Source organism: Pipistrellus kuhlii, unplaced genomic scaffold, assembly GCF_014108245.1.
Source record: "Pipistrellus kuhlii isolate mPipKuh1 unplaced genomic scaffold, mPipKuh1.p scaffold_m20_p_2, whole genome shotgun sequence".
Classification (NCBI taxonomy): Eukaryota; Metazoa; Chordata; class Mammalia; order Chiroptera; family Vespertilionidae; genus Pipistrellus; species Pipistrellus kuhlii.
Genome location: NW_023425515.1, coordinates 50,067,965 through 50,089,159, shown reverse-complemented (window position 1 = coordinate 50,089,159; position 21,195 = coordinate 50,067,965). Strand labels below are relative to the sequence as shown.

Sequence of the window (21,195 nt, the reverse complement as noted above, 5' to 3'; positions counted from 1 at the left end):
CCCAAGTCCTAGACTCACTTTGGTGCAACCTGAGGCAAATGGTGCGTAGGAATATAAAGGCTGGTCTGAAATATCCCGAGAACAGGCCCTCCCTGCGCTCCCTCCAGGAGAGGGGTGGAGAGTGACTGGACTTGCGGGAACCGGCCCTGGGACAGGCTCTGAGCTCCAGGGTCACCCCTGCCCTCTGACCCTGCTCTTCTTCTCCAAGGCCCCCCAGCAAGGACGGAGGAAGGAGGGACGTGACTGGGAGTAAAAGTGCGAAAGGAACCTGCTCTCGGACCTGCAGGTGGGGGTCAAGTGGGCCTGGAGAGACTCTGAATCTAGGCTAGTGCGTGGCTTAGTCACCCCCAGCACCCAACCGCTTCCAAGTCCCCCCGGGCTGAGAAAACCAACTCACCTCCCTACGAACACATCTGCACTGGACTCGGGGGCCACGGCGGAGGGCAGGCAGCTCCCTTTAGGTGGTCCGAAAAGCAGCCCTGACAGAATCTGGACTCCTAGCAGAACCCCACCACGCGCTCCACTGACCGAGCGGCCAATATGTGCTTCGTGAGGTCACGGAGCCTGTTCAATAAGGTGACCAGACGTCCCGCTTTTGGGACGTCTGGTCACCTTACTGTTCAAGGCAGTCCTAGAGCTCACACCCAGGCCTCCCGACAGCGAGGCCCAGGGGTTCTGGGGGCCTGTCCTCCCGGGGAGGCAGTCTTCTCCCTCCCAAGGTGAACCCCCACGAGGACAAGCGCGTTTCCTGCAGACCCGAATCCTAGACCCTCCTCGAGGGAGAAGCGCTAAAGCAGAGCAGGGCCAAGCCAGGGGACAAGACATCTAATTCCAAAGCCAACCAGGTGATTCTGGCTCCGCTGTGCCACAGACCATGCACCAGCTTTTGCTCACTCCCGTGTGGACGCAGGTGGACACAAGCTCTGAACTCAGCTCTGGGCCAAGGGGTTCCCAGCCCACGCCTCTGCGTCCTCTCCTCTAGATTGCTGGTGATAGTTATCATTCGTTATTAATGATAATACTATGGTGATAAGTGGACTGTACACATCATCTGTTTCATGCATGATCAATACTGCCGGGTTTTTATTTATTTTTTTATTTTAAAATATATCTTATTGATTTTTTACAGAGAGGAAGAGAGAGGGATAGAGAGTTAGGAACATCAATGGGACAGAAACATCGACCAGCCGCCTCCTGCGAACCCCCTACTGGGGATGTGCCTGCAACCAAGGTACATGCCCCCGACTGGAATCGAACCTTGGGACCTTTCAGTCCGCAGGCGGACGCTCTATCCACTGAGCCAAACTGGTTTTGGCCTGCCGGGTTTTAGATGATTCAAAGAAATACATATAAAACTGCTAGAACAACTATTGGGAAGGGAATAAGGATAAAATTAAATGCTTTGTGCCTTTTATAACCCGTCTTAGTTGGGCAAACTCAAACTGACAATCACTAGGAGAGAAGTCCCCATTTACGTTGAATGAGGCAGAGTCTGAAAGGGTGCTGACAGCGGTCACTGAGATAACACTGTAACAATTCCTTACAACGTTCAGCACTTCATGATGCTGAAGGATGTTCATGATTCTGTTGAGTGCCCTCCTTAACCTCTTCTGAAGTGGGGGAGATTGTGCCCCCGTTCGCAATGAAAGGGACTCAGATCCCAGTGCTGACCTGGCCAGCAGGTTCTGGTCTGAGCGCTCTCCCTCCTCCAACCTGAGAGCACAGGCCAGCCACCCAGATCCCACAAGGAACTTCGGGTCATTATGCTCATGCCCAGAGTCACTGGTGACCCTAGAGCTGTGTGCCCATCTGGGGTTGCTCGATAGTGGTCACCTGTCACTCCTGGTTTGAGGCAGAGGTAGAAGGGCAGGGGGTGGAGGGGCAGGCACTGGCTATAGCACACAAATAGCAAGAGAAGCATCCCTGGGACCCAGAGGCAGACTTGCTGCCCAGCTCAGATGGGGCCAGACTAAATATACCCCAGGTTTTTCCCACAGCTGTGCTTCCGGCTGCCCTGCTGAGACCAAGGCCAGAGATGGCCGGCCTTCTCTCTGCATTCCAGGAGGGCCGAGCTGCTTGATTACTGGCTAGGAGTAAAGCGTAGTGAACAGATCTATCGCTCTGGTACTTGGTCAGCTGGCCAGTGCTTCCCCCTTCCCTCACTGACACGCTCTGTCATTACCTGAGTGGCTAGACACTGGAGGCATGTTCCGTGCTGAGAGACAGGGAAAGGATCAGGCCTGTGCTCCAGTGGGTAAGGAGGATTTAAGATTAACCCTAGCTGGATTGGCTCAGTGGATCGAGCTTTGACCCTCGGACTGAAGGGTCCTGGATTCTATTCCGGTCAAGGGCACGTACATCAACTGTAGGCTTGATCCGTAGCACTGGTCAGGGGCATGTGCGGGAGGCACCCATTAATGTGTCTCTCTCACATCGATACATCAATGCTTCTCTCTGTCTCTCATCCTCCCACCCTTCACTATCCCTAAAAAAAACACAAACAAACAAACAAACAAACAAACAAAAAAAAAACGGAGAAAAAAAACAGCCTCAAGTGAGGATTAACAAAAAATAAAAAGAACTAAGATTAAGAATACTCATGAGTAGTTTATTGATGAGTGAAAATGATGCCATATAAATTAAAGCTGTCCACAGGACTTGAGAAAGAGAAACAGTAGGAGAAAGGGAAGAACAGAGAGTGGGAAGACAAGAAAGGGAAGAAGAGAGAGGCAATGTGGGAAGGACAGAAGGGAAAGGAAGGAGAGGGAAAAAGACATTCCTTTCTACTCTCACTGACTGTCTGACTTCCTCCCTGGACATTTTTGCTCATCAGAAACTGTCCTTGAAGACAGTTCCTAGGACATGAACTGAAACATTCAGTTCTTGCTCTGGTGAAGCAAAGGTATCGGTTCATCAGGGTCCGGTAGCAGCAAAGCAGAGGGCGCAGGGCTGGAGCAGGGGGAGGCCTCCTGGGGCCGCGGCTCAGCTGGGTCGTCAGGCAGCTGACATGATTAACCTCTGAGCTTCAGGTTTCTTTATCCACCAAGTGGACTTATTTCAAAAGTGGAAAGTGTAATTGTTATGGGAATTAAACAAACCAGCTTATTAATTGATTAGATTTTTCTGTCAAAACAATGTTCCTCATTAAGAAAAAACTAATAGTAGCTTTAGCCCAGCCATTGTGGCTCAATGGTTGATCCCCAACCTATGAACCAGGAGCTCACAGTTCGATTCCCAGGCAGGGCATATGCCTAGGTTGTGAGCTTGATCCCCCATAGGGTTGTGCAGGAGGCAGCTGATCAATGATTCTCTCTCTTTCTATCTCTTTCTATTTGCCTTTCCTCTCTCTGAAATAAATAAAAACATTAAAAAAAAACAAAAAACCTAAACTCATTCCTTTAAAAAAAAAAAAAAGTAATTTTAGTTTAAAACTCACATGAATTGGTATTAACCCGATATTTTATTTTGAAAAGCTCTTGTTTGGAGAAAGAGAGAAATACCCACACAACAGGTACAATTTAGCCTTCTCATGAATTCTTACACAGTAACCTGTACAACCCAACCCATTCCTCACACCTGGCGCCATGAACAAGGCCTTTAACTTCTCTGGGGCTTGAAATGAAGCCCTTCCAGCCTGTGTCCCAGGGCCTGGCGGGGTCTCGGCGGCTCCCTGTGTACTATGATAATTATCCTGTCTCTCCCCCCCCCCCCCCCCCCCCCCCCCCTTCGAGTCCTTTCTCTTCTTTCTATGGCTTTAGCAGGAAAAACAATTCTGAATTTCCCCTTAGCAGTGTTGTCTTCACCGTCAACTTTTACTAGCCACCTGGCTTCTCTCTGAAGCCCCGGGCTTAGGGGTTGAATCTGCATTAAACGCGCATGTTCCCACATGAATAGCTGAGGAGTTTTCCTTGAAAATGGCCATGGCAGCCTCCCAGCTCATTTAAAACTTGTTTGGGATTAAAACAAAAAATTATGGAATGTTACAGTTACAGTAACATTTAAAGTTACAGTTTAAACAGATGACACAGATACATAAAACAGACAGCATATTGGTAGGAAATACTCTACCATCTCAGGAGCATCCCCCGGGAGTCTCCCCCACAAATGACCTCCACCTATTGCTGTGAAAACCATTCACCGAGTCCCAGCTCCTGCCTGTCAGCAACTTAAGAGCAACCTGGATTCAGAGGTGATCACCAAATGAACACGGACGTGGAATGGCCCTCCCCCACTTCTTCCCAATGTTTCTCAGGCAGGAAGACACACAGATCTCTTGGAAAGTTAGGGGGAAGGGAAAATTATCACCTTTTTCTCAGATCTCCTATGGATTTTCCTTAAGCTTCAAACTGGACCTATTTCACTTAGTCATTAGAATACGAGATACTATTTCAACAGCAAATCTGACTTACTCCAAACAGTTACCCTATGAAAATTCAGTAAATCACCAACTGAAAGGAGCTCTGGAAACACAGTCCTCCTTTCTTCCTTTATTTGGTGCTCAAAACCCAGCCTGGCCTAGCACTGGAGACCAGCCTCCTCCTTTCCCTGAACTGCTTGACTTTGGCTCCAGAGGACTCATCAAAGGAAGGTCACCGTCACCCAGCTGAAGTGGAGCCCGGCCCCTGCCCATCTGCGGGGCATCTGAGCAAAGTGCAGATCCCCAGGGAGGGATCTGATTTCCCTTCTGAAAGAAGTCCTGACCAAATAACCCCACTCGGAGGATCAGCAGAACAGCTGCCTCCGAGGCACACAGAAGCCCCTAGCCTGGCTCTCTTTGGCCCCCTCCGCCCATCCCCCACTGCTTTCCCCAGAACCGAAGAAGCAAATGAGAAGAGAAGTGTGCAAGGAAAAGCAGAAAGGAAACAATGACGAAGGACATCCTAAAAAAGATCTCTGATCAGTAATGATAGGGTTGCTGGATGGGGAGCTGGGACCACTGCAACCACAGCCTTCTGACCGCCTTAAAGTATCATTAAGCTCTAAACACCAAGACACGGCATCCAAACCACCCAGCGTTCCATCCTGATGAGTGCCTGAAAACCACGCTCTTCCCCACGAGGCCGCAGCACGGATTGCATTCTGCCCGAAGGAACACGGCGCTGTAATTCGGGATGGCATCCTCAACCGAGGACCCCGAGCAAGCAATGGGCAGATATAACCCACACTGTGCTGTCTAAGTAGACAGTATAAATCTCTGATCAGTAAAACCAGGCTCAAATTCTAAGACATGGACACAGATGTAAACTATGTACTTGGAAGTCCTTCTGGGACATATATAGGTTGACAACATGCCCAAACGTTTGTTGTCAACCTATATAAAGCTAAAATATGGATCTTAAAATAATTTAACATTTCACTGCTTGCCTTCTTAGAATTTGAAAGACTTTTGGGCAGATGTTTTCAGGTTCTTAAAAAAATAGTAAGTTGCTCGAACGGTGTGGTTCGGCAGTGGAGCACCAACTTATGAACCTGGAGGTCACAGTTTGACTCCTAGGTTGTGGGTTCGATTCCCAGTGGGGCTGGGCAGGAGGTAGCCAATCAATGATTCTCTCTCATTGTTGATGTTTCTTACTCTCTTTCCCTCTTCCTTCCTTTCTCAAATCAATAAAGATATATTGGGGGGGGGGGGGGAAGACAAGTTAAACCAATACCTTTCCTTTTCCTTCAATAAATTTCTCGCCGAAACCAATTTGGCTCAGTGGATAGAGCATTGGCCTGCGGACTGAAGAGTCCTGGGTTCGATTCCTGTCAAGGGCATGTACCTTGGCTGCGGGCACATCCCCGGTAGGGGGTGTACAAGAGGCAGCTGGTCGATGTTTCTCTCTCATCGATGTTTCTAACTCTCTATCCCTCTTCTTCCCTCTCTGTAAAAATCAATAAAATATATTTAAAAAAATTTTTTTTCTCTTTAGCTGACATACCTATTTTTAAAGTTTTCAGTGTTTTTAAATTCGTGGTGGGCAGGGTCCATCCCTGACACCCACCGGACAGATCACATGGTGCACAAAGCACCTGAGCATGGTTAGGAGAGAGGAGGTGGCAGCCAGGGTCTTCCCGTCACAGAGGCTGCCAGTGCTCAGAGCTGCCCCATGGAGTGGCCGCCCGGATCTGAAGGCCTGGGCTTCACTGCGCATGGCTGACTTCCCCAGGGCCTTTGTCTTCATTAGGACCTCACATCAAAACAAATACGCTAATAAATATGGCTATTAAGTTCCATTTTTTCTATGTCCTTAGGCGTCTTTAAAAAGCCCAGACCTCCAGTTAAATAAACAAACCATTGGGCTCAAAACTATGTCAAAATGCGTGCAATTAGTAGGTTAATAAATCCAGTCACTTAAGAACTTTCGCCTCGACAGAGATACTCCCGAGGAGATAAATTAAACGATTCCAGCCTAAGGAAGCCCCCGCCAATGACAGAGTCCACATGCACTGAACAATTTTTTCTCGTTCAGATCTTCCTGGACCTCGCAGGAATTTGGATTAATCATCCTTTAGGCTCCGTCCTGGGTCAGGAGGGACGGCTTTCATTGCTTGGTTAACTATTGAGGATTTTTTTTTTCCTTAAGTGGGAGCAAGGAAAGGACATTTGGTGATCGACTTGAGAGCTGGTTTGTGGATTTCCTGCACCTCCGGTGAGCACTGACTGAGCCCCAGACAAGTGAGAAGGTGGACAGAAGACCTCCCCCACCTTGCTGCCCACCCCCACTAACCCCCCCCCCCTCTCTCTCTCTCTCTCTCTCACACACACACACACACACACACTGCCACTGCTGGGGAGACTCTCCACCTTAGTTTGTGCTTTCATTCATTCACTGAACACACATCCACATGGCAAGCCCTGCTTCACCTGCAGCAGTGAAACATGGTCTCTGCCTGGAGGCAGCTTGCAGTCTGCAGACAACCAAGTAAAATTGGTCAGAACAGGATGTTTTGTCCTTACCCCTGGGTGCCCTACATAATGTGCCCTGCCTCTATCTCTGAACTCATCCTCTTACCATGTAGCCACCCACCCACTTTGCTCAGCCACCCTGGCCGTCTCGCTGTTCCTGAGCAGGCTGACCAGGTTCCCGACTCAGGGCCCCTGCACTTGCTGTACGGCCCGCCCCGAGCGCTCTTTCTCCAGTCCACTGACGTCTCTGCTCAGAGACTTCCTTCATCCCCTCGCTGGAAATGAACCCCCACCCTCCTCTGTCCTCATTCTCTAATAGTGCTTGTCAGCGTTTCATTCAACCAGATGTTGAGTATTACCCGTCGCCCCATCAGCACGTCCGCACCATGAAGGCGGAGATTGTCTGCCCTGTTCCGTGCCGTCTCCCCAGGACAAACCTGGCACAGGACAGATGCTCAGTAAAGACGTGCTGGTATTTAAGCACAATGGTGGTAAGGGAGGTGACAGCTGGCCAGAGAACCCATTCTGGGGTGGTCAGGGAGGGCCTCCCAGGGGAAGTGACACGTGAGAGAGGGAGTTAGCTGAGTTTGTGGAGGAAGAGATACAGAGAGGAGGAGGCACAGAAAGGAAAAAGTGGCTGCAGAAACCAGGCCAGAGTGCTGGGCCAACCTCTGGATGATTGCAAAACCTTAGCGAAAGGCTAAAGAGGTGAGAAAGAGTCCCCACATCTGGTCTTCAGCGAAGGATCTGCTGACCTCTCCCGCTGAGTTCTGGCCTCCAGCAGAGCCGCCCCCAGAAGCAGCTCGGCTCTGGAACCCGGATGACCTGGAGGGAGATGCATTGCTGATTGGCGCCCTCTTGTGGCCAGAGCCCCTAGAATGGGGTGCCTGAGACCATCCTTGGAATTCCTCTTCCCTTTACAAAACATAATTAACCGCACACTGAGGCAAAGTTGATTTTTTGATAAGACGGCTCCTTAGACTTGGCATTTTAAACTTCTATTTTGTTTAAAGGCCGGAGCCCTGTGGAACAACAGCACACACTTACTGAGCAGTTCCCACATCCTGGGAACATTATGGGTATTCATTCATCTAACCTTCACAGGCCCGGGGTGACTACCAGTGTCCCCATTTCACAGAAGAGGAAGGTGAGGCCAGGAGGTTGCAGGGCTGGTGAGCGGTGGTGCCGGATTCACACCCAGGCAGTTCGCGCCACATCCGTGCTCCAACCGTGGCTCTGTGCCACGCTGAGGGCAGCAGACAGGCCAGGCCTGGGCAGAGGGAGAGGAGAGACAGCGGGCAGGCACCGTAGGGGACAAAGCCCTCCACTGCAGCCATCTCCCATCCCCTTTAGTGGCCCTCAGGACCTGGAGCCAAAGGAGCTGCCAATAAAGTAAGAAAAACTCCAGTTGGTGGAGTGAGGACGGTGCAGGATGTGGACTCGAGCTTCCCAAGTCCCCGGGGGCACGGGGCCAGGGGTCCCTGTGCCAGGCTCTGCGGGCCGGGTCCCTGTGCAGACAGCCCCAGCGCGGCCGGCCTGGCGTGCGGCTGTGCCTCTCAGCCTCCTTCACCATTTATGGTATCTGAGCTTCTGTCTGGCCTTCACAGGTCAGTAAGCCCACACGGGGAGGGGCTTCTCCCTCAGGCAGGGCTGCTCTCAGAGCAGGTCCAAACGGCCTCTCGAAGTCCTTACCGGCCCCTCTCTTTCTGCTTTAAAACACACGTGGATGGGCCGTCCCGCAGGCCCCACTCCACCCACAAACCAGGAGGCAGGAAGGATGGCTGCCAGACCTCCTGACCCTTCACCTGGGGTCCCCCACCTGCAGCCACGCCATCAGCTCAGCCGGGTCTCTCTAATCCAGTCTTCACACTGGCAACAGGGACAGGCCCTGGATTAGCAGGGCCACAGCCGAAGCTACTAAGGGAGAGGCTGAGATGCTACACCCACTGGACGCCAGCCTGGCTCTCGGATGCCACTAGATTTTGGGGTTGGCGTGCAAACCTCCAGGGAGAGCTCCGGGTGGGAAGGAGAGAGCTGCTCCCCTGGTCCAAGGAGATGAGGCTCAGATCTGTTCTTGTTTCCTCTGAAGTGTCACGAACACAATTTTCCCAGGCCCCTCCAGGAGCCATGAAATGAGATCTGTGAGAACACGGGATAAATGTGGAACCCAGAACACTGGCTGACAAACACCCAGGGGCCAGAGCCAGGCTCCGACCAGAGCCTAGAGGGCTTCCTGGAGGAAGAGGGACCAGGTCACGGCGATGACCCCATGCCTTGGCCCCTCAGAGAGATGGTGAGGCCAGGGAGCATGTCCCCTCTCGGCAGACACCCTAGGGAGCCAGCGTTGGCCACGTCCTCGGTCAGTGCCGACTCCTTTACCCCTACGTGGCTGACACTGCCCAGCCAGGGGCCCAGCCTCCCGCCCTGGGCCAGGGACACACTCTGGAGAGGGCCGGCTCAGAAACGGGCCGGGCGTGGAGCATGAGCAGCTGGGTTTGGAAGGCCAGCTAGACTCGCTCACTGGGTGTTCTTGGGCAGGTTATGTTCACTTCTCCTGTCCCCCCGGACCCCTCGTGTGAAACACGAGAGCCCCTCACCCAGGGCTGCTGAGGTCCGGATGGGAAAATACAGGTGAGGGGGAAGTACTTAACACATAACCCACATGACCTTCCCCCTTTCAGTGGAACCCAGAAGGTGGCTGCTCAGGGGACAGGGACGTTCTCCCGGGGAGGCCTGGGCCCTGGGGGACAGAGTGGGAAGACATAGTCTTCCTGCTGGTCTGCAGGGAAAGCAGGGCCAGAGCACCCTGCTCCAGGCCCCGGCCCCAGTCACCCCAGGAGCCGGCTCAGGCCAGGGGCGGGGGGAGGAGAGTCAGGCTTACCTGGACACCAGACCCCGCCCCAGTCACCCCAAGGAGCCAGCCCAGGCCAGGGTAGAGTGGGGAGTCAGGCTTACCTGGACACCTGGACCTGAGGACACTTTCCCGGCCACTGTCACCACCACCAACACCACAGCCCAGATGGCTCTGACTTGAGTTCTGTGCGGGCCCTGCCCCTTCCTGGGACTAAGCCCTCGGCGGGATCAGTGGATGACTAGGATAATCGGATTACCGCACCCCAGGCTGGTGAAGTGTGTAAAAACAAGCCTGGGGTGGTGGGAGGAGCAGGGGCAGACCTTTGGAAGCCTCAGCACGTGAGGGAGCATTTTTGAGAGCCCTAGGTCTCAGGGGATCGGGTGCTCCTCTGAGATCATCTTTCAGCATGCGATTTCCTTCCTACCAGATCAGGAGCTACTCGAGACAAGGAATCTCTGCCCTTTTCTGCTGCGTCTCCCCTCAGCCTTGCCCCCATGGCAGACCCTTGTCACGTGGACTCCTGGAGGCCATCTCCTCCGCCCGCCTGCTCTCAGGGGCGGTGGCCTTTCCCAAACAGGTGTGTTTGCAGAGGCTCCTACCATGGACAGTGACCCGGGCACTGCAGGACACCTGCCCCAGGGCGTTCTCGGCCAGGCAGGTGTAGGTGCCGTGGTCCTCCGGCAGGGCGTCCTGGACATGCAGCTCGGCCACGCCAGCCTCGCAGGTGGAGTGCGCGTACTGGATGGGCTGCTCTGCGGAGGAAGCACAGCGGGGCTCAGGCCAGGCGGCACGGGGGCGGGGCTGTGCCCTGTCCTCAGCAGGCTGCTCTGTGACTCTCATGCTCTCCGTGGTTGCTCAGATACACTGAGACCTAAGGAGGAATCAGCCTCCCCCCCTCTCTCCCGGTGGCAGAGGCTTGTGGGTGGAGAAAGAGGCAGGTGCTAGGGAGATGGGGGGAGAGGAGTAACTGTGAGGGTGGAGGAGCGAGACAGAGGCTGGAAGGACTGGGGGAGAAGAGGCATATAGGATGTGGGAAGGAAAGGGGCATAGTTCTGTGCATTCTTTTTTGTTTTTTGTTTGTTTGTTTTTTATTAAAGTTTTATCCATAATTGCCAAAGCTTGGAAGCAACCAAAATATACTTCATGGCTCACTTTGTTTTAGATAACTAACTAAACTGCGGTACATCCAGACAATGGAATATTATTCAGCAGTAAAAAGAAACCACCTATCAAGCTATGAAAAGAAATGAAAGAATCTCAAATGCACAGTACTAAGTGAAAGACGCAAATCAGAAAAGGCTACATACTGTAATAAATAGTCCCTCGGTCCACATCCTGGACTTCACAGACTTAGGAGCCTGGAAGGAATCTCACAGGGTCATCTGGCCCACAGCCCAGCCTCAGGCAGAGCAGACCACGCCAGACTCCTTTTAGAAGTATCTCCAGAATCAACGATTCCACAACCCATGGCAGATAGTTACCAGAACTCTCAAACTGATGCTGAGTTAGGTGCATTTCTCCCACGTGACAAGGTGCATTTTAGGGTTCACCAAGAAGAAAACGGGGATGTGACAACAACTCTGGCCCCTTCTTCCCGGAGACCTGCCCGAGAGACCCTCTATAAAACACTGTGCGGGGAGAGAAACGCAGGCCGTGAACTCAGAGGTTCCCTTAATGCTCTACGTTCCTAGGACCTTATCATTCCAGAACGGGAGCTTTCGTTGCAAGAAGAAACCTCATCACTGAGGACTGTGGCCTGAGAGCAGGAATGTGTCCATTCACCATTTAGGAAGCAAATGTCAGCTTCTTCCCTCGTCAGGCCGCAGGCTCCCGGTTTGCACTTCATAAAGTCGGGGGTGAGCCGTGGGGGAAGGAGGAAGTATGGAGAGAAGTGTTCTCCCTGCAATGCAATGTTTCCTCCTGCACATAACAACACTCACGTCTCCATGACAGTCTGCCAGGGGCGGCCAAGCACAAACAGGACCTGAGGGAGGAGGCTCTGCCTGACCAACTGCTCTGCACCGAATCGGGGCTGGAAAGGCAGGGGCCAGGTTCCTGCCTCTGAGAGGGATGACCACCACTCTTGGTTTTTATTTTTGTGTGTAAATCACACCCTAAAACCTCTCTTCCTTGAGAATACCAGTGCATCCTATGACTGCCCTCAAAGGTCCTCTGCTGTGGAACATGCGCTGACAAGATGTGTGAGAACTCTCCTTTTACGGGGCACAACTCAGCTGGTCCCCACCGGATGGGATGGGATGGTGGCCCCAGAAAAGAGGCACTGGGATCAGGAGACAGAACTCTCCCAGCTCCAGGAAGGGTAAGCCCAGAGTCGGTGGCCACGGGGATCCAACTTGGGCACAATTGCCCTCTAGTGGTCAGAGTGTGGAAATGCCAAGATTCACCAGCAATAAGAAGGTGAGATTACTTTTCAGTCCTGTGTAGACAGGTCAGCAAATCACTACTCATGGGACAAACTGACTTGAAGCCTGTTTTTGAACAGCCTGAAAGCCAACAACAGTTTTTAGAGATGTTAAAGGATTGAAAAAAAATCAAAGGAAAACTGTTTCATGATGTAAAAATTGTATGAAATTCACATTTCAGTGTCTATCAATAAAGCTTTACTGCTTTATTGCGGTATGTACAGCCACACTCGTTCATTTGCATATTGGGTCTGGCTGCTTTGGTGCCAGGACAGCAGAGTTGAGTGGTTTGACAGAGACAATACTCTCTGGCCCTTCACAGAGGAATAACGTCCTTGCGCCTCTGGCTGGGACGCAGAGCCAGATGGAAGTGAAGCTCTCTCGCTCAGATCCATCACTAGTCCTTAACGCCCATGCTCCGTCCCAGCCACAAGGAGGCTGCCCCCTGGCAGTGAGTCACGAACGTAACAGGGGCTATGTTCTTAATGAGGGCGGAGGGCAGGGAGATCTCAGTTCACACTTATCGATGCAAGTCGACGACACAAAGGAAAACTCCATGGCGCCTTTTCTCATTGACGAGCGATAATCTCCATCAAAGCCTAACAAACTATACCAAAGAGGAAGGTTCCCAAACAACATACATGTCAGTGGTGCACAAACAGCTGGAGGCTGTTTGGTGTATAGGTGATGGGTGCCCTTCTCCCTTAAGGAGCCTATCCCATTAGCCCTGAGAGCTGGCTGAGACCCTGAACCTCTGTTCCAGCCCATCTCCTCATGGGTGATGCCAGAGAGGGAAGGTGGGGTGTCCAGGTCGCCCAACCACTCGATGGCAGAGAAGAACGTGTGCCCTTGTCTCTTGATTCTTTTTTTTTTTTTAAATATATTTTATTGATTTCAGAGAGGAAAGGAGAGGGAGAGAGATAGAAACATCAACGATGACAGAAATCTTTGATCAGCTGCCTTCTGCACGCCCCCTACTGGCGATCGAGCCTACAACCCAGGCATGTGCCCTTGGCCGGAATCGAACCTGGGACCTTTCAGTCTGCAGGCCGATGCTTTATTCGTTGAGCCAAACCAGCTAGGGCAATGTCTCTTGATTCTTGGCAGCTGTTCCTTCATTCCCCATGTTGGTCTCCAAAGCAGACCTTGCTCAATTTCATCCATTTTATGGACTGTTCTCAGTCCTAAAATTAGAGTTCTTCCATACTTTTGGGATTTAAAGGCCTTTTTAAAAAGAGGAGGGCGATAATATGTGATAATTTTTTTCAAAGGACATTACTTGGCCATAAAAAAAGAAAAGAAAAAAGAAAAAAAGCTTGCTGCCCTGGCCAGGTAGTTCGGTGGGTTAGAGCATCATCCTAATGCACCAAGGTAGTGGGTTCCCTTTCCAGTCAGGTACATATAAGAAGAAACAGTGAATGCATAAGTAAGTGGAGTAAGTTGATATTTCTCTCTCTCTTGTTCTCTCTCTCTCCCACACTCTCAAAATCATTAAATACATTTTTTAAAGTTGGCATGTCTCCAGAGCACTATACCATTATAAAGAATTATTGGTCTGTGAACCCCATCACCACCTGCCACTAAATCAAAGACGAGGTCCTTTGAGTAACTTCTAGCATGGTTCATTAATTTGGTGTATTTGTTCCTTTATTGACCCCACAAGTATTTATGGAGGGCCTATTATGAGTCTGGCCACATAGAAAGGAACTCAATTGCTTGTGCACCTATGTCCCAGGCACCTCGTTAACCGTTTTATATAAAGGATCTAATTTAATTTCACGACCGCCACCCTGGAAGGTAGGTGGCTTTATTTCCATCTTGCAGGAGAGGAGCTCAAGGCTCAGAGGGAGTAGTAACCTGCCCAGCATCCCCAGCCAGGCATTCTCTCTGTACCTGTGCTTCCTTCTTGTGCATATGCACTTCAGAGAGATCAGTGTGGAAGCCAAGTGAGAATGCAGGCTGGACCAAGGGGGTCTGAGGGCTGAAGCAGGGCACCGGGATAGGGGGGAGGGGGAGAGCCTCACCATTTAGCAGCCACGTGATTCGGGGCACTGGGGTCCCCTGCACTGAGCACTGTAGCACAAAGTCCTGGCCCTCCACGACGGTGCAGTCCTTCAAGACGCTGGAGAAGGAGGGGGCCGCCTCCATCACGGCCGGTCCTGCGAGGGCAGAGAACAACAGGCCATCTCAGGTCCCAGCTGGCCCATTCTGGCGACTGACCACAGTCACTCCAAGTCTCACAGGGAGACACCTCACTGCCCTGGGCACCCAGGGCTTCCTCGGAGGCCTCACCCTGGGAGCAGGCACTCCCCCGGAGTGGAGCCTGAGGCGGAGTACTTGGCAGGGCTTTCCACCATTACAAAGCACTACGTGTGGGGGTGCTCAGGACCCAGGCCTGCCTCCTGCCATGGACTCGGACACTCCTGCCTGGTCTGCCTCTGACATCTCCTCCTTCTGCCTTTCTGGTCCTCCTCCACTGTCCAGTGTCTCTAAGCTTCTTTATATCCACTGGTGACTGCAGTCTTGTGACTATCATTTTACATGGACAGGTCGCTTGTGAGAACATTTCGGGTTTAAGTTAGTGTAATTATTTTTTCCAATTCCAGGACCGAGTCAGATGACAGACTCATAGGGTCCTAGTGTTCCATCCCATGCCAATGGCCCAGGGCCACTGGAGGCGGTGACTGTGCCTAACGAAGCTCCCACATGACGCTGACCTTGCAGACCATCCAGCTGGACTTCCCAGAAGTCTGTACACTGGCAAGCTGGGGAGCATTTTGTATCATAGTTCGAGGACCTTAACTAAGAGCAATAGGGATAGACAGTCTCTTGTACAATGATTAGGACGTGTTGCAGAAATGTCAAGGGAGCGCTGATGGCTGAGAAAAGGTAACTGGACTGGATGATTAAAAAACATCTCAGAGAGATGCAAATCAAAAAAACAATGCAGTACCATCTCACACCTGTCAGAATGGCCAACATCAACAAATCAACAAACGACAAGTGTTGGCGAGGTTGCGGAGAAAAAGGAACCCTCGTGCACTGCTGGTGGGAATGCAGACTGGTGCAACCACTGTGGAGAACAGTGTGGAGTTTCCTCAAAAAACTGAAAATGGAACTCCCATTTGACCCAGAAATCCCACTTCTAGGAATATATCCCAAGAAACTAGAAACACCAATCAGAAAGGATATATGCACCCCTATGTTCATAGCAGCACAATCTATTGTACAATAGCTAGAATTTGGAAACAGCCTAGGTGCCTGTCAGCAGATGATTGGATCCAAAAACTATGGTACATCTACACAATGGAATACTATGCTGCCACAAAAAAGAAGGAATTCTCATCATTTGCAGCAACCTGGATGGAATTGGAGAACATCATGCTGAGTGAAATAAGCCAATCAATGAAAGAGAAACACCACATGACCTCACTCATTTATGGATAATAAAGAACATTATAAACTGATGAACCAAAAGATAGATATAGAGACAGTAAAGCAACAAGCAGAATGTAAAATTACAGCAGGTAGGGTAGGGAGATCTGGGCGAGATAATAGATTGACTGAAGGACTTGTATACATGCATATAAGTACAACCAATGGACACAAAACTCTGGGGAGGGAGGGCATGTATGGGGGGGGCAATGTTAAAATATATACACAGATAATAATTTAATTTTAAAAAATTAAAAAACAAAGGCCATAGATGACAAACCTAAAAATAAATAAATAAATTAATTAATTAATTAAAAAAATAAAAAACATCTGACCTGTGTTTTTCACGAGAAGCTATTCAACACAGTGATGAGAGGCAAGCCATGTGATTACACTGCGAGGTTAAGTTTAAGGACCAAACCCAATAGTCAAGGGCTTCCTGTATGCCAGGTACTTTCCCAGATGGGATTGACAAGGACATGCACTTTCTGTCTTAGCTCACTTTACAGAAGAAGCTAATAATGTCCCATAGCCAAGCCCAATGATGAAGCAAGGCTCTCGGCTACATGCACACTTCCTCCGCTAGACCAGAGCTCCCTGAGGAGAAAGGAGACCATGGGAGAGCAGCCAGGAGTCAGTCACGGGGCATCTGAGAGGGACTGGCCCCGAGGGAAGGATGGACGGCTACCTCAAGGGGATGTGGGGAGGCACCACCTTTGCTTCTTCCCCATCGGTGCACAATGCTCTCACTAGAAAAACGCCTCTGTGAGCCACTGAAAATATGGGCTTCCACATCAGACCAACCTGGGACAAGTCACTTAACCTCACTACAGCTCGGTACGGGGTGTGACTGCAACTGGTTTGTAACGCTGTTGGGCTAACTAAATGGAGCAATGCCAGTAAAACATCAGCACAAGCGCCGGCACACAGGGCAGGCTTTTCTGGTGGAGTGTGAGCTGTTACAATCACAGAAGCTGTGACAGAGTGTGGGGAGGCCTGGGACAGGAGTTGGCTGAAGGCGCCTGCCACTGCCTTGACTTTTTCAAACAAGTCTGAGCCCCTGGGTGTTTGCTTAGACACGTTCTTGCTTACAAGACACTACAGATGCATGTGTCTTCTCAAGGATGCTTACCTTGCTGAGAGTATTTAATAGTTAATTTTAGTTCAAGCGGTTGTTACAATAAAAGCCTAAGGAGGCAGGCGAACAGGGCTGCTTGGCTGCCACAGCCAAGCCGTCTCTCAGCCTCTCCTCCACAGAAACGTGTCAGAGTAATCCTTTCACCTGTGACTCAGGGTCTGCGGGTCAGTCCCAGCGACAGAACTCTCTCTACATGGCAGCACGTTTAAGGAAGAGGGAGCGGAGGGATAAAGGCGGAGCTAACGAGGCAGTGAAGTGGAGGGAAGAGTTTTCCTTCAGCACAGGGGAGAGCAGAGCATGCCCACTGGGGCAGAAGGGCCTCTGGATTCAGGGAGGGGGAGAGAGAATGGCGGGAGAGTGGATCGTTGTTGGTTTCAGCCTTTGTGGAGAAGGCACAGAGCGGAAAGAGAAGTCTCCCTAAGGGAAACAGACAGCTTTCTGCTGTGACAGAAAAAAAGAAAGAGGGGGAAATTTTACAGAAAAGATAGATGGGCACAAGCATTAATCACCGTTTTGTTACAAGAGTGGAAACATGGGAGCAATCTAAATACTCAACTATAAGACTATGCCAAAATCGGGCACATTATTCTATGACACATGATGTGGCCATCAAAATTATGTTTTCAAATAATATTAGAGAAAGAAATAGTATAGAAAGATGCTCAAGGGATATGAGCAAATTAGAGCCCAGCACAGCGCCGATGTTGCTTTAAAAACATTAAAATGTCATATATTTGAGTCATAGGAGCATGCATTGTCTAAATTCCCCACAATGCACACCCGTTACTTTTATAAACAGACCGTACAATAAACAGAAGAGATGTGGGATCCCACACCAGCTCACATTACTTTAGACGCGTATATTTAGTGGCCGTTCGGCTCCCTGTGGTTACAGAAGTGAGTGCCGGCGCTACCCAGACAGCTGAGGAGCCTAAGAAAGGCAGCTCTGGCCGGGCGGGTGTGGGCCGGGCAAGTGTGTGCTGAGGTGATGTTGATGAACTTGAGGTCAGGGTCATTGTCCCGGAGCAGAGCCTTCGGCCTTGGCGTGTATGTGGGGACAATGTCTGCGGGGCTGGACGCCCTGGGTGGGGGCTGTGGGAGACGACCTTGTGCAGGAGGTGAAGTCCCCCTCTGCCCCCCCCCGCAGAACCCAGGGAACCCGGAGGCACACACTCACTTTTCACCAGGAGGGTCCAGTCGCAGGACGCCTGGCCCCGGACGTTGGAGGCCATGCAGCTGTAGCTCCCGCTGTCCCTGGCCCGGGCTCTCAGCAGGCAGAGGCAATGGGACCCACCGTCTTCGTACATCTCCACGGTGCCTTCTCGCCTCCTCACGGGGACACCTTCCAGGAACCAGGCCACGTGGGGCTTCGGGGTCCCTGAAACTACAGGGTCAGGTGGAGGTCGTGAGGTCCCTGTACGGGGGGGTGGGAGGCTGAGCCCCAGAAAGAGCTCAGCCTGGTGTGAGTCCACTTTTTCCTTTTCTTTTAAAAAATATATATTTTATTGATTTTTTACAGAGAGGAAGGGAGAGGGATAGAGAGTTAGATACATCGATGAGAGAGAAACATCGATGTGAGAGAATCATCGATCAGCTGCCTCCTGCACATCCCCCCCTACTGGGAATGCGCCCCCAACCAAGGTATGTGCCCTTGACCAGAATTGAACCTGGGACCCTTCAGTCCGCAGGCTGACGCTCTATCCACTGAGCTAAACTGGTTTCGGCTTGAGTCTACTTTCTTCCCCCTCGACCCTCCACGTCACAGAAGTGAACAACCCGGGACAGGGGCAGGGTCCTAGTGGGGAGGGTCCAGGGTGACAGCTGGGTCTCCGGGTGAGCCAAAGCCAGCAGGAGGGAGGAACGGAGGGGGCCTGTGGCTGGCTTTTGACGGTGATGATCAGTTTCCCCTCCAGGGTGGTGAGAATCAGGGCACAAAGCCGATGCTCTACCCAGCAATGAGCAAGGGCATTGCCGGGTATTTCTCCAGAACACAGGGCATCAGAACACTACACTGAATCCTTCCTGAGGGACGGCCCCTGCCAAGTGTCTTCCAGGGCGGCTGGGGCCCGGGAGGACGGGTGGTGCAGGAGGCTCGGACACGGTGCTGAAGGAGGGAGTGGCTGCCCAGGGCTACCCTGTGGGGCCAGTCACCTCAGTTAGCGCTACTCACCCTCACACCTGAACTTGACTAGTTGACCTTCACGGACTTCCTGGCTCTGGGGCTTGCTGTCGAATTTGGGGGATGTGGAGTCCCTCCTGCTCTCCATGGGGATTTTCCTGGACGCGACCTTGTTCACAACGTCTTGGGTTCCCAGGCCAGACGGCCTGGTGGGGAGGGCGGCTGCGGGGGGAGCGGCTGGCCTCTCCCTCTCTTCTCCGGAAGGCAGGCGAGTGCCATGGGCTGGTGCCCTGGGCTCCGGCTGGACCCTGGTGGCCTGCAGGGTGATGGTGCTGGAGGTCTTCTGCAGGACGGGGGTCCTCAGCGCCTTCCGGGGCGTGTCCCCGGGCAGATCTGGTGTGGGCTCCCTCGGGGGCGGAGGCTGGCTGCCGGAGGCCCAGGCAGGCGGGCCGCCTTTCTGGGCGCTGGAGCAGTTCTTACTCTCAGCGGCAGCTTCTAGGCTGTCCGGTTTGGGCCCCGGTGTGATCCCATTGGCCACCTCCTTCCTGATGTCTGAACTGGCTGCCTTTGTTCCCCTCAGCGCTGACCTGAGGGTGGGGATGAGGGTGAGGAGAAGGAGGATGGTGGGGAAGGAGAAGAAGAAATAGAATGATCATCTGGTTACTTGCAAGCATGTCTCATCACAAGCACAGACTCCAGGGATCACAGAAGCCAGAGGACTAAGAGAAAGTGAGAGCAAAAGTGTGCTCCGCAGTGTCCTCAGGTTCCCGAGCTGGAGAACGAGCAGCCATTCTCCACCCTTCCCTGGCCCTCGTCCCGTCCAGAGCTTGATCTTTCCACGATTATTAAATCTGCCTTATTTCTCTTCTCCAGGAGAACCAGCCAGTGTAAGCCACACCCCCACTTCCCGGTCCACGCGGCCCCTCTGTTCCATGTCCCATGGAGCAGGCGAGTCACGCTAACAGCATGCATCATGCCATTTCAAACTTAAAGACTTTCCAACAGCGTTTCCATGATGTGAAGAACAAAACTGAGCTTCCGGAGACAGCCTGCCAAGGCGCCTCTATGAGCAGGGGCTCCTGCTGCCCCGTCAACCTCGCAAGACAGTATCGGCGCTGCAGCCACACGGTGACCCCATGCCCCCTCTCACCTCACAGCCCTCACACCTACCCTCTGCTTGGAACACTTTCTGCCTGGGCTTTTCTCCACCAGCTGACATCACTCGTCACAGACCTGGGCTCAAACATCACGTCTTCCTCCAGGAAAGGCTTCTCTGGCCCTCGAGCCTACACGCACTCTTCTCTGTTACTGTCCTCGGACTCATCACAATCCGCACTTACGCATCTGTGCACTCTGTCCAAGCCCTTCTCAGCCCCAGGCATCTGCTCGCCCCACGCACCCAGGCCACCGAGCCTGCACACGGGGAGGGCGCTCCTAAGAGGAGCAGGATGGGCAGCGGGGTCTGGCCTGCTCCCTCCTTCTCTCCCTCCCTTCTTCTTGTTCTCCTTCTCCTCCACTCCAATTCACTCCAGTCTATTCCACTCCCCTCCACAACAGTCCCTGCCACCACCAAAATTCTGTCCATTTTTGGGCTCACACACAGTATACATACATACATACATACATACATACATACATACATCCTACACCTGATTATCAACCAAAGAATTGGAAACAACAGCCCTCTGCTGCTCCATGCCCTTCCTGATGATGCGATTGGAAAGGACTCTGAGCAGATGCTTAGAAAGACAGTGGCACTGAGTCCAGAGTCTCAGTACTGACGGCAAGGCTGCTACAGAACCTGATGGCATGTTACAAGAGGAGAATGAAAGGAAACACCCAAAATAAAACAACACCCTCAAACAGTTCTCGCCTATACCCAAAATAGAACAACACCCCAGTTCTTCCTCCTCCTATACCTGAAATAAAACATGCCCCAAATAGTTCTCCCTCCCCCACCTGGAATAAAACAACACCCCACACAGTTCTCCCTCCCCCATGACTCAGAATCCAGGGCATTCCTAGATGGAAACATAATCATCATAAAACCTAAACATACCTGTTGGCATTGTCCAAACCTGGAAAAAGGGAGAGGGCAGAAACACTGGGTTATTTTATGCACCAACAGGAGAAAGGAATAAGTCAGCAACCTCTTCCATGAGAGTTGTCATTTCCTAAGCTCTCACCGCCCCCTCCCCTACGGCCCCACTTCCCTCTCTCCTTCAGCTTCCCTGGTCCTGACCTTCTTGGGTTGATCTGACAAGCCCCTCTGAGCTCTGTGGGCTGTCAGTGCTTCCGCTGCCGTCACCCTGCAGCATGGCCACCTGTCCCGCTCTC

At 51.9% G+C, this 21,195-nt stretch overlaps 1 protein-coding gene across 1 annotated transcript in view; it reads right to left on the bottom strand.

The window, feature by feature from the left end:
* MYLK (myosin light chain kinase) overlaps positions 1 to 21,195 on the bottom strand; it is a 183,269-nt gene that overhangs the window by 92,203 nt on the left and 69,871 nt on the right. Inside the window, exons 7-11 of the mRNA XM_045583939.1 lie at positions 20,918 to 20,936; positions 18,910 to 19,445; positions 17,917 to 18,123; positions 14,191 to 14,325; positions 10,343 to 10,495 (exon numbers count right to left, since the gene is read on the bottom strand). Of these exons, the coding sequence (XP_045439895.1) occupies positions 10,343 to 10,495; positions 14,191 to 14,325; positions 17,917 to 18,123; positions 18,910 to 19,445; positions 20,918 to 20,936 (1,050 nt within the window). The remainder of the gene's footprint in view (positions 1 to 10,342; positions 10,496 to 14,190; positions 14,326 to 17,916; positions 18,124 to 18,909; positions 19,446 to 20,917; positions 20,937 to 21,195) is intronic.